This window comes from Perna viridis, chromosome 1, assembly GCF_037379345.1.
Source record: "Perna viridis isolate PV_CMFRI_1.1 ecotype Kerala chromosome 1, ASM3737934v1, whole genome shotgun sequence".
Taxonomy (NCBI): Eukaryota; Metazoa; Mollusca; class Bivalvia; order Mytilida; family Mytilidae; genus Perna; species Perna viridis.
The window spans coordinates 47038148-47054566 of NC_142445.1; the positions used below are offsets into that span (position 1 = coordinate 47038148).

At 31.5% G+C, this 16419-nt stretch overlaps 1 protein-coding gene across 1 annotated transcript in view; it reads left to right on the forward strand.

Moving 5' to 3' along the window:
* The first annotated feature begins 204 nt into the window (after positions 1 to 204).
* The window catches only part of LOC148629053 (uncharacterized), a 56175-nt gene continuing 39960 nt past the window's right edge, over positions 205 to 16419 (forward strand). The window contains exons 1-2 of the mRNA XM_088543115.1: positions 205 to 342; positions 838 to 1056. Of these exons, the coding sequence (XP_088399241.1) occupies positions 258 to 342; positions 838 to 1056 (304 nt within the window). The 5' untranslated portion in view covers positions 205 to 257. The remainder of the gene's footprint in view (positions 343 to 837; positions 1057 to 16419) is intronic.

Here is a 16419-nt window from a genome sequence, read left to right on the forward strand (position 1 = left end):
CAGCATTTTTATATTTTACGTGATTTTGATTCTATTAAAAAAAATCGAAGGAAATGAAAATTACGATAAATTTAATCTAAAAATAGAAGATGAACTATTATATGTATAATAATTCAATGTTACTTTGAGATTCGTCAGATAATTGTACAAACTGTAAAATTGACAATTACCGTAGTTCAACGATTCACGTGGTACGATATATATTTGAATTAAAGCTTCAGTTGTTATTGATGATTTAAAATTACAGTGTACTAGACATGTCACTAGAAGTTGAAGCTTTATTCATATTATTGTTAATAAAAATCGGTGGCAGTTTTATAACGCCGTACCTTGATAAAACAGGTAAGTCTTGGTATCTTCATTTTTAGATGTTAACATGAGTTCAATGGTTGGTAAAACTTTGAATAGTGAAATCTTTCATAATAAAATTATATTTGAAGTGCTGTGATAGTAATAAGTTGCAGATGATGATCTGAAAATTCAAAATGAAAAATGGATGAATCATTCTTTTTTAAGTTCTTTGCTCCTTTTTAGATTCTTAAAAAAAAGTTTCATATTTGTTCATTTACAAGTAAGTTTTTTGGTACATGATGGCTTAGGGAAGAAAATATTTAAATGTCGTTAGCTTCCAGTGGACAACAAAAGATTTTTGTTTTATTCATGATCTTCCTCTTCATCCAATGCTTGTATGGTACATGTTTTGAACTTCTTGTCTCATACTTCCGATTTAGATCAAACTCTTTCATTTATTACAAATCGTTAACAATAAAATGTACATAATTTTGTCATTAGAATATAGTATGAAACGTTTTAGTTGATAATTCAAGTATTTTGTAGATAATTGCAGACAAGATAAGTTAGGAATTAATTATAGAGGCACTACAAACAGGACTAGAAGTGGAAAAGCTTGTGAGAAATGGGATTCGACAAGCAATAACCATAGTTTTAAATGGCTTGGCGACATGAACTACTGTAGAAACCCTAACGTCTCTAATGTACAGCCCTGGTGCTTTACTGGAAATGATAGCTGGGAATACTGTGACATACCTATATGTGGTAAGTATTGAAAGACTTCTAAACATAACGCTTTAACGTATGGAGTGTTCATATCACAACTCATACGTTATGCCAGAGCTTGCCGAAACTACGCAGACTTTTTGTATCGCGCTAGTACTCTAACAAATAGGCTTCGGGAACAGGGTTATTTTGCTACAAGATTTAAGTCATCACTACAGAAGTTTTATGATCGCCATCATGAAATCGCGGGATCGTTATAGTGTATCCATCTGCACCATGAAAACTGATTTATTCAACGGGTCATAGTTTACCTTTCCTCGTTTGTCTACCACGGGCTTTACTTTTTATGAGCAACTCGGCGGGTGTTTCTAGAAAAGCAGAGGACGCTTACCTTACCGGTACACCTGGTCCATGCTTCCAGTTTTTAGTGGAGTTCGAGTTGCTCATTTGCTTTTGTTACTTTGTATGTATTATTTTAGTTACTTTATGTTCTTTGTTGTGTATGTCTGTTTTCCATGTCTGGTCTTTGTCCCTGGCTTGCATTCTTGTGATTACCGCTATAACCTTGGTTCCTTTGATTACTCTTTGACAACATTTTAATCGTGAACATTTTTTTGTCTTTGTCCCTGGATCATATTCTTTTGATTACCGCTATAAACTTGGTTACTTTGATTACTCTTTGATACAAACTATCTGTTTATGATCTCTGAGTTCAAGCAGAAGTGTATTTTCCAATACTCAATCGTTCATTTTAAATTCATCTATTCGAACATCCTTATAAGGGACAGTTCAAAACGTTTGACGAATAATTATTGCATTATAATCCAAAAACTTGAGTTTCTTTTAATTATGAAGTTTCAAGAAATACCAATAATGTGTGCTACAATCACCATTCCGGTTCAACTTTCGTCATACCACCAGCATTATTTTGGGATTCTACTTGAAATATAACTTCTATTGTTTCAGAGTAGTTGTTTAAATAATAAATAACGTTGTCCAAAAAGAACAGATTACATCCAATGAGAGAGTAACAAATACAATATTTATACACATATCTTAAGATGAAAGGAATGACCTTCATCAATCGGCGATTCTAAAAAAAATGGGGGGAACAAATGCGTTTTGTTGGACACAATTATTTTTTTTCTTATACAGTTTAATTTTACAAAATAAAAAAAAATCATTCACATCTGTTTTAAACCATAAAAATTAACATTAAAATCAAAATAGAAATAAAACTTCAGCTGAAAACTAATTAATGACAGGGTGCATTTATGTAATTGTTGTGAAAATTGTAGGATTATTGAAGTTTATTCCTTCTCTTAAAGGAATTTTTCGTAGTCATATGTATGATTTATTTTTTATTTATTTGTATATATTTATTTACCTTTTATATTTCTTCTTGTTTGCAAAATAAATGGTAATTAACCGTTAAACACCAAATTAGGTAAAAACTGTTTTCAGTCTTAAAGGCCAGTGGGCATTTCACAAAAAAAAACGTAAGTTATGACGTCATAGTAAATAAAAGTATTGAGACGTCATAACTTACGACTAATTTTACTCTTGCGATTTTTTGTGAAAAGGGCCACTGGTGAACAAGGAACTACAAATTGATTAGTATAAGATTTTCAATCTTAACTTGAAGTGAACTACCAAAATAAACATTACTATTCCCAAATTTCAAGAAACGTCCACTAATCTCCATGTGGTTATTAAAAGGCACATATAGTTGTAAAGCCTAGTCTTAAATGAACATAATATTCTTGTTCGTCACATTATTACTGAAACGTTGACTTTTTAGTTCTGTTTGTCTCCTATCCACACTATCACATACTATATAATGTGACAGAACTTATATTATTTTATCTGTTACTCACGGAAAGTCCACAACTACTTCAGAAGATAAATTCAGTTTACTGGCCTTTAAAATGCCAATCGTTACCATACGGAAAACAGTGTAAAAATTCATTGGATTCAAGACTTGAGGGTATGCTTTGTGATAAGAAAACCAACATTTAAAATAAAAAAAAAACAAAAACAAATCGTTGACTATCATATCGAATGACGGGTGTTGAAGAATAAAAAATGGAAAATTTCAAATTTGTACTTCTTGTTGTTTTTCAATTAGTTCTGTTTCTTAGCACAAAATCACGATTTTCTAGAAATAAACGTAATGTTATTTATAATTTACACACCTTATTAACTCAGTTACTGATAATACATATTGATCAAACCAATTTATCATGTTATCCAATATTCATTTGACTAGTGTAACGCTTCAGTGTATATAGTATCAATACGATACAAATTGAATTAAATTTAATTTCTATTTAAATCATATTTTTTTGATCTTCATTAAAATGGTTAAAACTCATCTTGCCTTCAGTTTAAACTAATTTGTTTTACATCGGTTAAATGAAGTTCAATTGGTACTAACGGTAGACCTCAATTTAGCAAACATAAATTTTTAATATGCATATTTTATCTAAAGAAATTTTGATTTGCATTTAAAACTACCTTTTAAAGCATTTTCCTACTAGTAACAATAAATGTTTTAATGTACCCAATTGTTACTCGCATCGTTTACAAGAGGCAAAATTTTTGGAGGATCTTTTTTTTTCTTATTTTTTCAATTAGCATTTTTTACCTTATTATTGATATTGTTAATGTTATTATTATTGTAGGGTAGTCAGGATACCCTAACTAAGGTTATTCTTCTTTAATTTTTTGTTTTCACTGGTTCTTGAAAATTGCCCTAAAATAATGACGGGTTCTAAAAGAGGGAATTCTCGATCGATTGATCTTTCTGATTTCCCAAACAACATTGCCAAATTTGCAAGGGTCAAAAAATGAAATTGGTATTATTTGACAAATATTGTGATTAGATAAAGTTAGTTTTTCATTAACTTAGGGATGCCTCGTTTTAAGACAATACATGTTGGATATATCAACAATATCCGTAAGTAACACAACAAGAAGTTTTACCCAGTAAAACGTGCACAAGGCTGTCATGTTAGGCTCGTACGTAACAATCGCTACAGTGATGGTCATGTATACCGCGAAGGAGAAGTCATTGTTCACACAAACTCCTACCTTGCCGCAACATTTTGCGGACAACAGAACACCAGATGAATGCCCAGGTCAGAAATGTCGAAGGGTATTCTACACCTAGACAAACATAGAAATTAAAGTGAGATATTGAATAGTAGAATAAGCTAAATGAACTTTCTAAACTATGATGGTACATTACAAAAAATTAAATATCCAGAAATTATAGAATTGATATCGCAATTCGATGTTTAATTGAATGTAAAACTGATGATCTTGATACTCTTGATATACCTGGGTACAGTTTTTAAGGTGAAGAACAGAACAACGAATGCAAGAGTTAAAGCAGGTGGTTTCGTTACAAATATGTTTACGACAAATATGTCCAACCCATTGAAAGAAAGAGTAAATTTATAGCTTGGTTCAAAATCGCGTCAAAATTTCTAGATAAAGACGAGGACTTTGTAATTTGGTACATAGATACACCATATGAAAACTTGTATAAAACAGATGGTTGAACTAGAAGGTGATTTGTTCAGATTATCTAACAACTTTAAGTAGGATTTCATAATGCTTTCAGAAAATAAGAATGGTAGGATAGTACATTTTGAAAATATAGCCAACATGCTAAATTTGTTTAACATGTCGCTTAGTAAGCAAAGAAATGACTAGTTTAACAATAATTATGGAAACCAATTGTTAGAATTCTGTGATAACAATGATTTATTTATAATGAATGGTAGAGTAAACGGAGACAAAATAGGCATGTTAACTTGCAAACGGTCGATTGTTGAAGAATATCATATTTGTAGTTATGAGACGTTGAAATTTGTAGATATTTTGAATGTACTTAAATTTTCGTCACTTTACTTAGATGTTTACCCAGCAGTGACTTTGAATCTAACCCTTAAACTGGACATTCAGGTCCAAAATCATGGTCAGAGCAGTATTAATAATTTAGAGCAAACTAAGATGAGAAAATTGGATGAAGAAAAAAAGAACGAGTTTTGTAACAGTACTGACCACAATCTTGTCGAAAAACGATAAAGACTTTTTAGGATATCTAGATAGTAGTACATGTGAATTAAATGACGATATATCAAGAAGTTTCAAAAACAGAAATATTGATATGCGTCAAAGATCTTAAAGCTCTAAAGCCTGTGGTGATGATTTGATTGTTCATGAATATATTAAAAGGACGGCAAATATTTTGATGCCTTTATATGTTAAACTCTTCAACTTAATTTTTGATACAGGAGTTGTACCTGAAGTATGGCAAACAGGTAATGTTATTCCCTTTTACAAGAATAAGGGTGATAAAAATGAACCAAATAACTATAGACTGATCACAATTTTGAGCTGTTTTGGTAAATTATTCATTGCAATATTGAACACTAGGCTGAACGACTTTCTTAAAAATTCTTTACTTCTAAAAGATAACTAGTTTAGTTTCAGAAAATGATACTCTAGATCCTTTAATCTCAGTTTCCGCTACACAGATTACGTATTATCGTTAAACAATCCTATTTTCATGGACTTGATACATCGCATCTACCTCAAAGAACTTGAGATAAAGGATACTACAGACACTGTGAAAGTCAGCCTCATATCTTGTGCTACATTTAGAGATCGATGGTAAAGGAAAACTTTTGACCAAACTTTACGACAACGGTGATGACTTTTCATTCAGAATTGTCAACTTTCCTTTCATCTGTGGCAAAATCCCTTCAGCACCTACGTATTGAGTTTTCATATCACAACTAATACGTTTTGCCGCAACTACGCAGACTTTTTATATCGCGTATGAATTCGTGTATCGTTACGGTGTATCCATCTGCACTATGAAAACTGATTTGTTCAACGTGTCATAGTTTTCCTTTTATTTTTCCTATACTTCAGACTTGACTTTTTATGCGCAACTTAGCGGATGTTTCTAGAAAAGCATAGGACGCATACCCTCCTGTGCACCTGGTCTATGCTCCCAATTTTAGTGGAGTCCGAGTCGCTCATTAACTTTGATAGTTAGTATATATAATTTAAGTAACTTTATGTTCTTTGTTTGTGTGTTATTGTCTGGTCTTTGCTAAAATAGCGAGAAAATGTACCTAAAAGTGTGTCCTTATTTTCCGTTTTTTCCACCTCCTCCATACAAGCTTTCATCCTGTGGTAGTTTCTAAGTACCTGATATTTTATAAAACATAGTATTTAGCTGTTAGTTTTGTAAGACACCCCTGACTTGCACTGAAACTCAGTAATACTTTTTTTTCAGTGTGTTACCATGGCTACTGGATTTAATGACAATAATCACTAGTTTACTTATAAATTACTTAAACCTCCACACACCAAGAATTAGAAAAATATGTACTTTTTATTTAAAAAAACATTGAAATGTCTGTATGGACTATCTCAATGCATGTCAAAAAGTCTACCTCCTATATTATGGTTTACGGGGAACTATGCAGGTATCCTTTGGTATTTAAAATTAACTTTTGGCTTAAACTAGTTACTGGAATATCTGAAAAGCTACCTGCAATTTTATTTAACCTTGCTCTTACAAAATGTGGAATATAGAATATTCTGGGTACAAAAGATTAAATTAATACTGGATGAGTGTGGTTCGTCTTTTGTTTTGAACGAACAACACGAATATTAAACATCTTGGATATTTTTTTACAATTAAACAAAGTCTTTTAGACTAATTTCAAAAGTTATGGAATTCAAAGGTAAAAAAGCTGACATAAATTTCTGAAATAAAGGTTGGATAAAGAAGATTTTTTTAATGGAAAACTGTTTCAGAATTTTAGATGATAAAATAGTATTATTCTTTGTGGATTTAGAACCTTGAATAATATCCTTCCAAAAAGAAGTTGCTGTTGGCAAAATATAAGGAGAAAATGTCATTTATGTAATTCGGGTGATATTGTGGATGAATTCCATTAATTGGTTAAGTGCATGTTGTTTGATAGTGACAGAAAACTCTTCATGGAAAAGACCAAATATTATAAAATTTCAAGCTTTGATGAATAGTTCATCACCTTCTATTTTCAACAGTTTAGGTAAACTTATTCAACAAATTACAAAGATGTTCTCTCCAGGATAGCTCTCTTAATTCATGTTTATAGAAACTCATCATTAATGTGACTCACATTATTTCTTCCAATACATGTAAACTTCTTATGCATATTATGTATCTATGTAAATTATATTGGTTTTGTTCTCAGAACCATAGTTATATGGAGTTTGAGTAGTAAAGATATACAAAAACAATAAATAAATGTTTAACTTAAATCATATATTGGTGGGTATTTTGACACTATTTTAATGACTAGTACTTGTGTTCTCCGAACCAAGTACATGTAGGCATAAGATATCGCACAATTTCTTTTTTTTTTTGTTTCGTTTTGTTATATGATTTTCCTGTTTGTTTTGTTTTTATTGTTATGCTTTCTTTTTATTGGTTTTTCTTCTGGTGTTGTTTGTTTTTTCCACTTCGTTTATTTTAAATACAAATAGCAAAGAATTAAGATATTTTTCATAAAGTCCTTTACACTACATCCTTCAAAATGACCTGCCACTTTTTTAATTTACCATGATTTCTATGACAACGGTGAATTTATTATTATTGTTTTTTTGTTTTTTGTTTTTGTTTTTGTTTTTGTTTTTTTTTTTACAAATAAGCAGATACACTCATGTAAATATATCTCAACCTACATTGTCTACAAAAATTCTTCTTTTAGTGAGATTTCGTCAATAGTACAATCGACTATTGTAAAGATAGAATTATTGAAGACTAGGAGGCTTTGAATGTCTTCTTTTTTCCACAATAAGATTGATTTCAACTGATTTTTGATTAAGGAAATTATTTCAGATTCTTATCTATATAAGCCATACTGGTAACATCATTTTTTTCTGTTGTGATGCGTGGCCATATTTTGTCTGTAGATTTCAGTTGACTCAGTATCATTTTTCATATCCACAGGATTGAATGCAGTAGTGAATTAAATGTAAATAGTAAATGACATTGTCAATTAACTAAGAAATAGATACATTAGCATAGACGACCAGAACTGACAGTTTAAGTGTCTATATATATATATATATATATATATATATATATTCAAATTAATATACAGACATATGTTAAAAAGGAATAGTAATTTACTTCGATTAACAACTTTCTTTAATGTGATTTGTGCATATGGAAAAATGAAGTCCCCAAACATACAAATATCATTTTATAAATGCCTTCTTCTTCAACAATACTCCTAATTCAAATTTAAGTTAACATTTCAGATCACGTCGAATCACGATTCAACATTTTTAAAGAAGAAGTCTAAGAGTAAACAAAGGAACCAAGGTTCTAGTGGTTATCAAAAGAATGTAATCCAAGGACAAATGACCAGACATGGAAAAAAAATACATACACAACATAAAGTAAATGAAATAATACATACAAAGTAACACAAGCAAATGAGCAACTCGGACTCCACTAAAAACTGGGATCATGGAAATTATTATAAAAGGTAACAGTCTTATATGGCATATTTCTGAACGTGTGTACGTCTAAACATGAAGGCTATATAATATACTACGCTTCCTGTGTTTGATTTTTTTGCCAATCATTATCAATTTTCATCCGAAGCACAGAGTAAATATAAAGCTTTGACACTAAAACCCTCTATTTCAGGACAAGGTGTTTTTTCATGAAAAATGATTCTTCAGAAAAGGAGTTAATTTTTAGTTCCACCTGTTTTGGTGAACCAAAGTTCGCGCCTTTTTTAAGTTTTATGGGATAAGCAATTCAAGATTGCGACCAAAATTTTGCGACGACTGCCGTCAATTCTTGATAAACAATACAGTTTTTATACTTTAATATTTGTCTACCCCGGACTTGACTTTTTAGGAGCAACTCGGCGGGTGTCTCTAGAAAAGCAGAGGACGCTTACCCTACCGGTGCACCTGGTCAATGCTCCCAGTTTTTAGTGGAGTCCGAGTTGCTCATTTACTTTTGTTATTTTGTATGTATGATTTTAGTTACTTTATGTTCTTTGTTGTGTATGTCTGTTTTCCATTTCTGGTCTTTAATATCAAGCAGTCCCAATCTGGACAAACAATCAAGTGTTTTTCATTAAGCTTAAAAACGCCTTCGGGCCATATTCTTACACCATTAATTACCAATGTTAAATGTTTTGAAAAAGACATTGTCTGTCTGTCACCTTATAAAGAAAACCTTTCTGCCTGTTAATATGTTAAGATTTTGTCATGTTCAAATGGCATGAAATTGTCTTAGATTAGGGATATGATACATTCATTGTTTCAATATTTGATGCGTGATTTAAATTCATGTTTGAAGTCAATTGACTTCAGTTTAATAATTAATTGTGTCTTTCAAATATACTTTGCCTATGGTATTAGGATGTTAAGCAGAGGTATGTGTAAAAGCGTGAAATTAGATAGGATTGTACGATTACATGAAAGTAATAGATGAAGCATCATTATCTGAATAAAGCAATCACAGTGTTGTATATATCAATGTAGAAACAATGAAGTATTGAAATATTAAACAATTTCAGCAACACAGTGTAGCATTAGAAGGAAAACCCGCATTACTTAGCAAATAGGATTTCAATGACGTAAACAACCGGGTATTTCAGAATTTTTTTTTTATTTCGAAGAGTGTTTCTAGAAAAGCATAAGACGCTTACCCAAGCAAAGCACCTGGTCCATGTTCCAAATTCTAGTGGAGACCAATTGCCCATTTGCTTTTGTTGATTTATATGTGTTGTTTTTGTTATCTGTTACTGTTTTCCCTGTCTAGTCTTTGTCCCTATGTTACATTCTTTTGATACCTGCTAGAATCTTGGTTCCCCTGATTACTCTTTCATATTGTTACGCAGCTAACGTATACATGTATGTGTTGAAGTGTATATGTTGTCTTTTGGTTGTAAGAGAAACCTCCTTTCAACTAGTAGCGTTGTTGCCGCCTTTGACCTATTATTTCTATATATTTAATCCAATATACCACTCAACAGAGTTTTAGGTTCTTATAACTTTGATTAATTTTCCAATGTTAATAATGATAAATACAAAATAATGGTTAAAATCTCTGCCGCTGAACGATAAGTAAACCGGAGGTTCTCAATATACAATAAACGGGGCTACTAATGTGGTATAGGTCAAGTTAGGTCAGGTCTTATTATTACTGCGAAAAAATACAAGGGCGTACCACAGGTAGTTTTGCACTCCTATTGAGCTTGAAGAGCTCATTGGTCAATGGAACTTTCAAAAATCAAACTGTTCTCTATAACAACGCCACATGAATCAATGTAAGGATGCTGGTCTAGAGTTTTTATATGACTGTCTCCTTTGTTGAATTTTTATGCCGAAATTTCAGGAAAGTGGGAATCTTGTACATGTTATTCGTCGATCTTTGAAACATCTTTAACAACTGAAAAATTTGGGTGGTTTCCATGAAATAAACCCATAACATGTTTTTCCATAATCAGAATACATGAATTATAAAGCAAGGTGGGAAATACGAAAAAAAAACAATAGTCAGACGAATATAACGAATATAACATGGAAAGAAAGCTGATTGGCACTCCAAAAAAAAATCCAGTACAAATTCACTGACCTAACCCTGATGTGTAACAATACTATGAGATCCAAATAATGAAAAAGTCTGATGATTTATCTGTTACGAACGAAAAAAATATAGTCCGATTTTCATTTCTACTACTGGTTTATGATATTCTCTGGTCCTGACAATGATATAGACAAACCTAAATGATGACATTGACTGCTTGATTTTTGTATTGAATGGACCAAAGTTAACGACTACAAGTAACAATCTCATTCATGATACAGACTATCAAAGACCTGGTCCTATAACAAAATGACAAATATCGATCCTAACAATGTCATGGCCAATAGTATTGATGACATGGACCGATCATAACGATATCATACATGGACCGATCAATATGGTGACAAAAAAGTCTGTCTGAACAATGATGAAGTCCTAATCTACAATGGCAGTGACACAAAAAAATCAGTATGATTAATTTCATGATTCTTGTGAAAATAAATTTCCGATTTTGAAAACTGATTCCTTTATTAGACTAAACCACCTGATCTTGCCTCAATTCTCCATTCAAATATATTCCTTCCGGTCACGAAATTACGGAAGAATGGGGCGTGAAGTACTTGCTTAAGGTCCCGAATATCGTGAACTTGAAATTATGTCTTTTAAATTAAAAAAGAATAAAACGATAAGACATTGATCCGCACTCAAAGTGTGTAAAATCTGTGAGGTCATAAAGCGTATGAGAATTTTTAGTAGGTCAATGACTGTCAATGCTACATCAACTTTTGAAAATCTTTATGAAGCCATACAATGGCTACAATGCATGATAAGTTTCTGTTGTTGTTTTTGTCATAGTTTTTGTCTTCAGGACTTATTGCATCCAATGACTATTTTCGGAGGTGGATATACAAAAAGTAATAGCATGATATTACTACATTCTCCGAAAAAAAATATTTTGTTTTTAGCATTTGAAAGGCATTTATCCATGCTATCCTCTTTCGGTCAATGACGGTCAAAAGACTTGTGGTCTTCCGTTCGTGTATTGGACTCCAAAAATCTACAAGAACCCATACAAACCACGCTTCATAGCTGGATATGCAAAATGTAAAATCAAGCCTTCTTCGAAACTCTTTACTTCCATCAATGAGGGTCAGCAGTCCTACCATGACACACGGTACTCCCATGGTGGAATCAATTCAATATGGATCCGCAAAAGAAAAATTAAAAGATCGAGAATCTCTCACTGCTAGATTTTTTAAAGACTATACAAGCATCCGGACCAACAATTTTTCATGTCTTTATATTACTTCCCCCATGAAAAGTTGAAACTCCATCTCAAAAAGCATTATACGTTGCTGTAACGGTAACTCAAAAAATAGAACGTTTAAATACAATACGTGTCTCTCTACTTTGCACATTGTGAAATTCGTCTTTTGAAAATACCGAAGATGTCAAAATGCTGCAAAATTTGATCGACATTTGTCTAGTGTATGGAATATGGTTTTTCCCACAGATGGTTGGCACTCAAATGGAAACAAATTGTCTAGTTGTTATCCTTGGATTTTGCATATTTTAGCTACCGTTATAATCCTAGTTGTTTTGATTTCCCTTTAAAAGACACAGATATTTACAAAAAAACCATATCATTGCAATGACAGTTGATTCTTACAATGATATAGATCGATTGTAACAATGACAGTGTCCCACAATTAAAATCTCGTTACTGACATTGACCAAGTAAACAATGTGTACAATGTCAAATGGTAGTATTTGAAGTTCTAAATTAGTCATTAATTGAAGATCTATTTTATAAATCAAATTGTAGCAACTTATCTCTGATAACTTAAAACAATCAGTCAAAGCAAACATCTTCTGTCCATACCTTTTTTAAATGGAAAGAAGAAATCATGCGCGTTCTTCTGATATTTTTGTTCATTAATGATTAAATATGATATAATATATGCAATAAACCTATTTGAAAAATACAAAGAGGCAATGCGAAGATTACACAGACCCACAGACCTTAAAAAGCAATCGAAACTGAAAGGCAATCCAATTTACGTAACAAACCGAGACAGCGTTTAAAAAAATGGCTAACAATACCTGAATTTGTGAATTTAGTTATATACTGCTTTGAATTAATATTTCTGAATAATAATACTTTTGTGTGTAAGAGATTACCAAAAAAGAAAACCAAATCTTTTAAGAATCTCAAAACTGTAACCTTTATTCCTAGTTCATATTTGTGCGATTGTAGTGTACATGTATTGGGGAAAACACAACAGCGACAGACGTTCGTTCTCTAACTGCTGCAGGTAGTCATTTCGAACGCCTCGGTCATAGTTCAAATCAAAGGTCATTTGATAATCGGACAAGGGTAATAACAATATTAACGAACTAATAAAAACTACGCAGCCGTCAAAAATAATAGTCAAAAGGAAAGTCCTAATAACAAATGACAATATCATTAAAAACGGGAAACCACCAAAATGGTCCTGACTTGGTACAGGCATTTCAAAATGGAAGTCTGGCTAAACCAGGTTTTATAGCATGCTAAACATCTGCCGCTTTCATCACCGTTCATAATTTCCGGTATATTTCAACATAAAATTGCCATCAGTGAATATAGATATCAGTTATCAAAAAGTTAAAGATATTCACTTTAATCCGACTTTCCAAGCTTCTTGTATTTTCTAAGAGTATTTTCAAAACGCCTGACGATGTTCTGAGCTTGACACAATGTATTATCAATATTCCGACCTGGATGTTTCTCGAATAAGCATGCTTATCTGAAATTAACTTTTAAAAAAAGACATTCATGTTGTTATGTATATGTTTAATACTGAGTTTTGGAGACTCTTTTTCTTGAAAGTTTGCTCGAGAAAGATATTACTCAAATAAGAAAAAAATATCAAAAGCGTTGCTTAATAATGATTGAACAATTAAACAATCGAAGAACAGACTCATTGAATTATAATCGATTAATTAGTTAATTAAATGACTCACCTATTCATGCTTTCATAATAACATCGTTATTAAGCTCTAACACTGAAAATCAATGTAAAAAATCGGATCATTTTAATTTTAGATCATCATGTAGGGTTGCCTATTTGCAAACTATATTATAAACGATATACTAATATATACTACGAACACTTGGAATTCGCCGTACTTTTCGTTTTAATTTTCCTTTCCAATGTTTGCAGTTTCAATATGTGCTGCAAACAATTTCCATGTATCAATCAAACAATATAATTAACATATGATTTGCAGAATGTCTGCTCCTTCGTTCAATTATACACGTTTTTTTCAATAATGATCACAAGTCAGGCGGTTTCTGTTTATGTAAGAGTAATCAAAGGAACCAAGGTTATAGCATAATCAAAAGAATGTAATCCAGGTACAAAGACATGGAGAACAGATATACAAAACAAAGAACATAAAGTAACTAAAATCATACATACAAAGTAACAAAAGAAAATGAGTAACACGGACTCCACTGAAAACATGAACCAGGTGCACCGGTAGGGTAAGCGTCCTCTATAAATATATTTATCTAAGTATTTGGTAGCAGTAAACATAATACCAATGATAATCTATTTGGAGATAAATATTGTTCTTTCATCAGTGTGAATGGTAGATAGTTTATTTTCAATATGCGCATATCAACATTTTCAGGCTGCTACTAAATGAATTCCGGTTTATAAGGAGGTGCCTAATTTAGGATGATATTGCTCATCTGATGGACCCGTGTTTGAAATAATATTGTTATTAGAATTATCAATCCAACAATTTATCGTGATACAGGAACATCCGCTCTCAATCTTGGAGAAAAAAAATACAAATAACTTGGTATTTAAGGTTAATACGTGCATTTGCTTTTAAAATATATTAATTGATTTGCCTTTGATATTTAAAAAATAAGTCACCATTAAATGAAAATCTTCAAGATTTTTCTGAAATGTGAAAAGTTTTTCTTCAATTAAAATCATTTTCTATAGATGAAAACTAGATTGGATTCATCCTAAGTCATTTGGGTATGGCGTCTCCTTTGTCTACTGTTGTTATTAATTGTTTTTATTATTAGTATTGTTAGAACAGAAAATTAACTTTTCTTTGACAAAAAACATTTAAATTCTCATGCGTCCATCCCCTTTTTCAATGTATATTAGTTGATAATACAGTACTAGTATCTTCCTCCATTTAGTGCCTTTAAAATATGGTCTCATTCAAGTAAACTCAAAGCAAGCATGAAACAAAATAATTTAGCTTTTAGTTTAAGGAAGTATTGTAAAAATGTTTCTTCAAAATAGGAATTGGATAACAAACATATTTTAACTTAAGCTTATTAACCTTTACCATTTAAGAAATGATTTTCGGATTTTTTTTTCTGTATAAAGAAAATCATTTATCACGTGATACACACTAAACGTTATTTTCACGTCGACACACTTTAAACTATAGTGATTTATCATTATATTTTTCCTGGTGTTCCTGTATTAAGATAAATTGTTGGAAAAATGTTTTCATAAAGCATAATGTTTTGGAAGAGTAATCAAGGGAACCAAGGTTATAGCGAAAATCACAGGAAAGCAATCCAGGGACGAAGACCAAACATAGAAAACAGACATACACAACAAAGAACATAAAATAACAAAACAAAATACATACAAAGTAACAAAAGCAAATGAGCAACTCGGACTCCACTAAAAACTGCGAGTATGGACCAGGTGCACCGGTAGGGTAAACGTCCTCTGCTTTTCTGGAAGATAGGGCAGATAAAAACAATAGGCGTGAGAATGGTTCACAACTTCAGTTAAGGGCAATTATAATTAATTACAATTAATTTATTTCTTCATAAATAGAGATAAAAAAAAAACAACATATAATAAAGTAATTTTTACCACAGTAAAATGTCAGCATATTGTATATAAGTTGTACAAATGAACGATACTTGCAAAATATGTGGCTTGGCTATTTTTAAGTTTTGTAATTCGCTTCTATGACATACATATTGGGCAACAAATTTCATTTTATCCCAAATATAATACAATCTGTATTTGTCTGCATGTACTACAGTATTATCATTATTTTTTTTGAAATATCACATTACTAATTCGAAAATTAATTTCGTTCATACGTTCTGACTACAGTCACCTTATATTTTATAAAATTGTAACTTTAATAACTAGCATTATGACTATATGTGTAGGTCAATGAGCGGACACAAGTTTGTGTAATTTTTCATAAATTATACTAAGATGGACTTTAAAATGGGATATGTGATATAAATGTGAGATGAATTAAAATGGTCTCTAAAGAAAACATAAACTTCATTTTGAAAAATCATATAACAAAAACACTTTTACACCTGTTATGGAATATGTGTTTATAGGGGGTCATGTACCACGGTGTGTGACTTTTGAACATGACCTTTGACATTATGGTCAAATGACATACACAATTTTGGCTTAAGTTAATGGCTGATTTCATGACATATTTCACCTCACAGTATGTCGTAAATGTAAAGAATCACTTGCCCTTTATCACCTGATTGTGCGTAACTTCAGTAACTCCAGTAGCAATACTAATCTTTTACACCTGTTATGGAATATGTGTTCTCTTAATTTCAAAGGAGAGATCTGAGCTTAAATAATTATACCCCATGCAATGCAGTTGCGCACGGTATAATGTGTTTGACCCGCCCGTCTGACCATCAGTTCATCTTAAGTTTTCCCGACTTTTTTTAAACACTTGCAGATATTGAA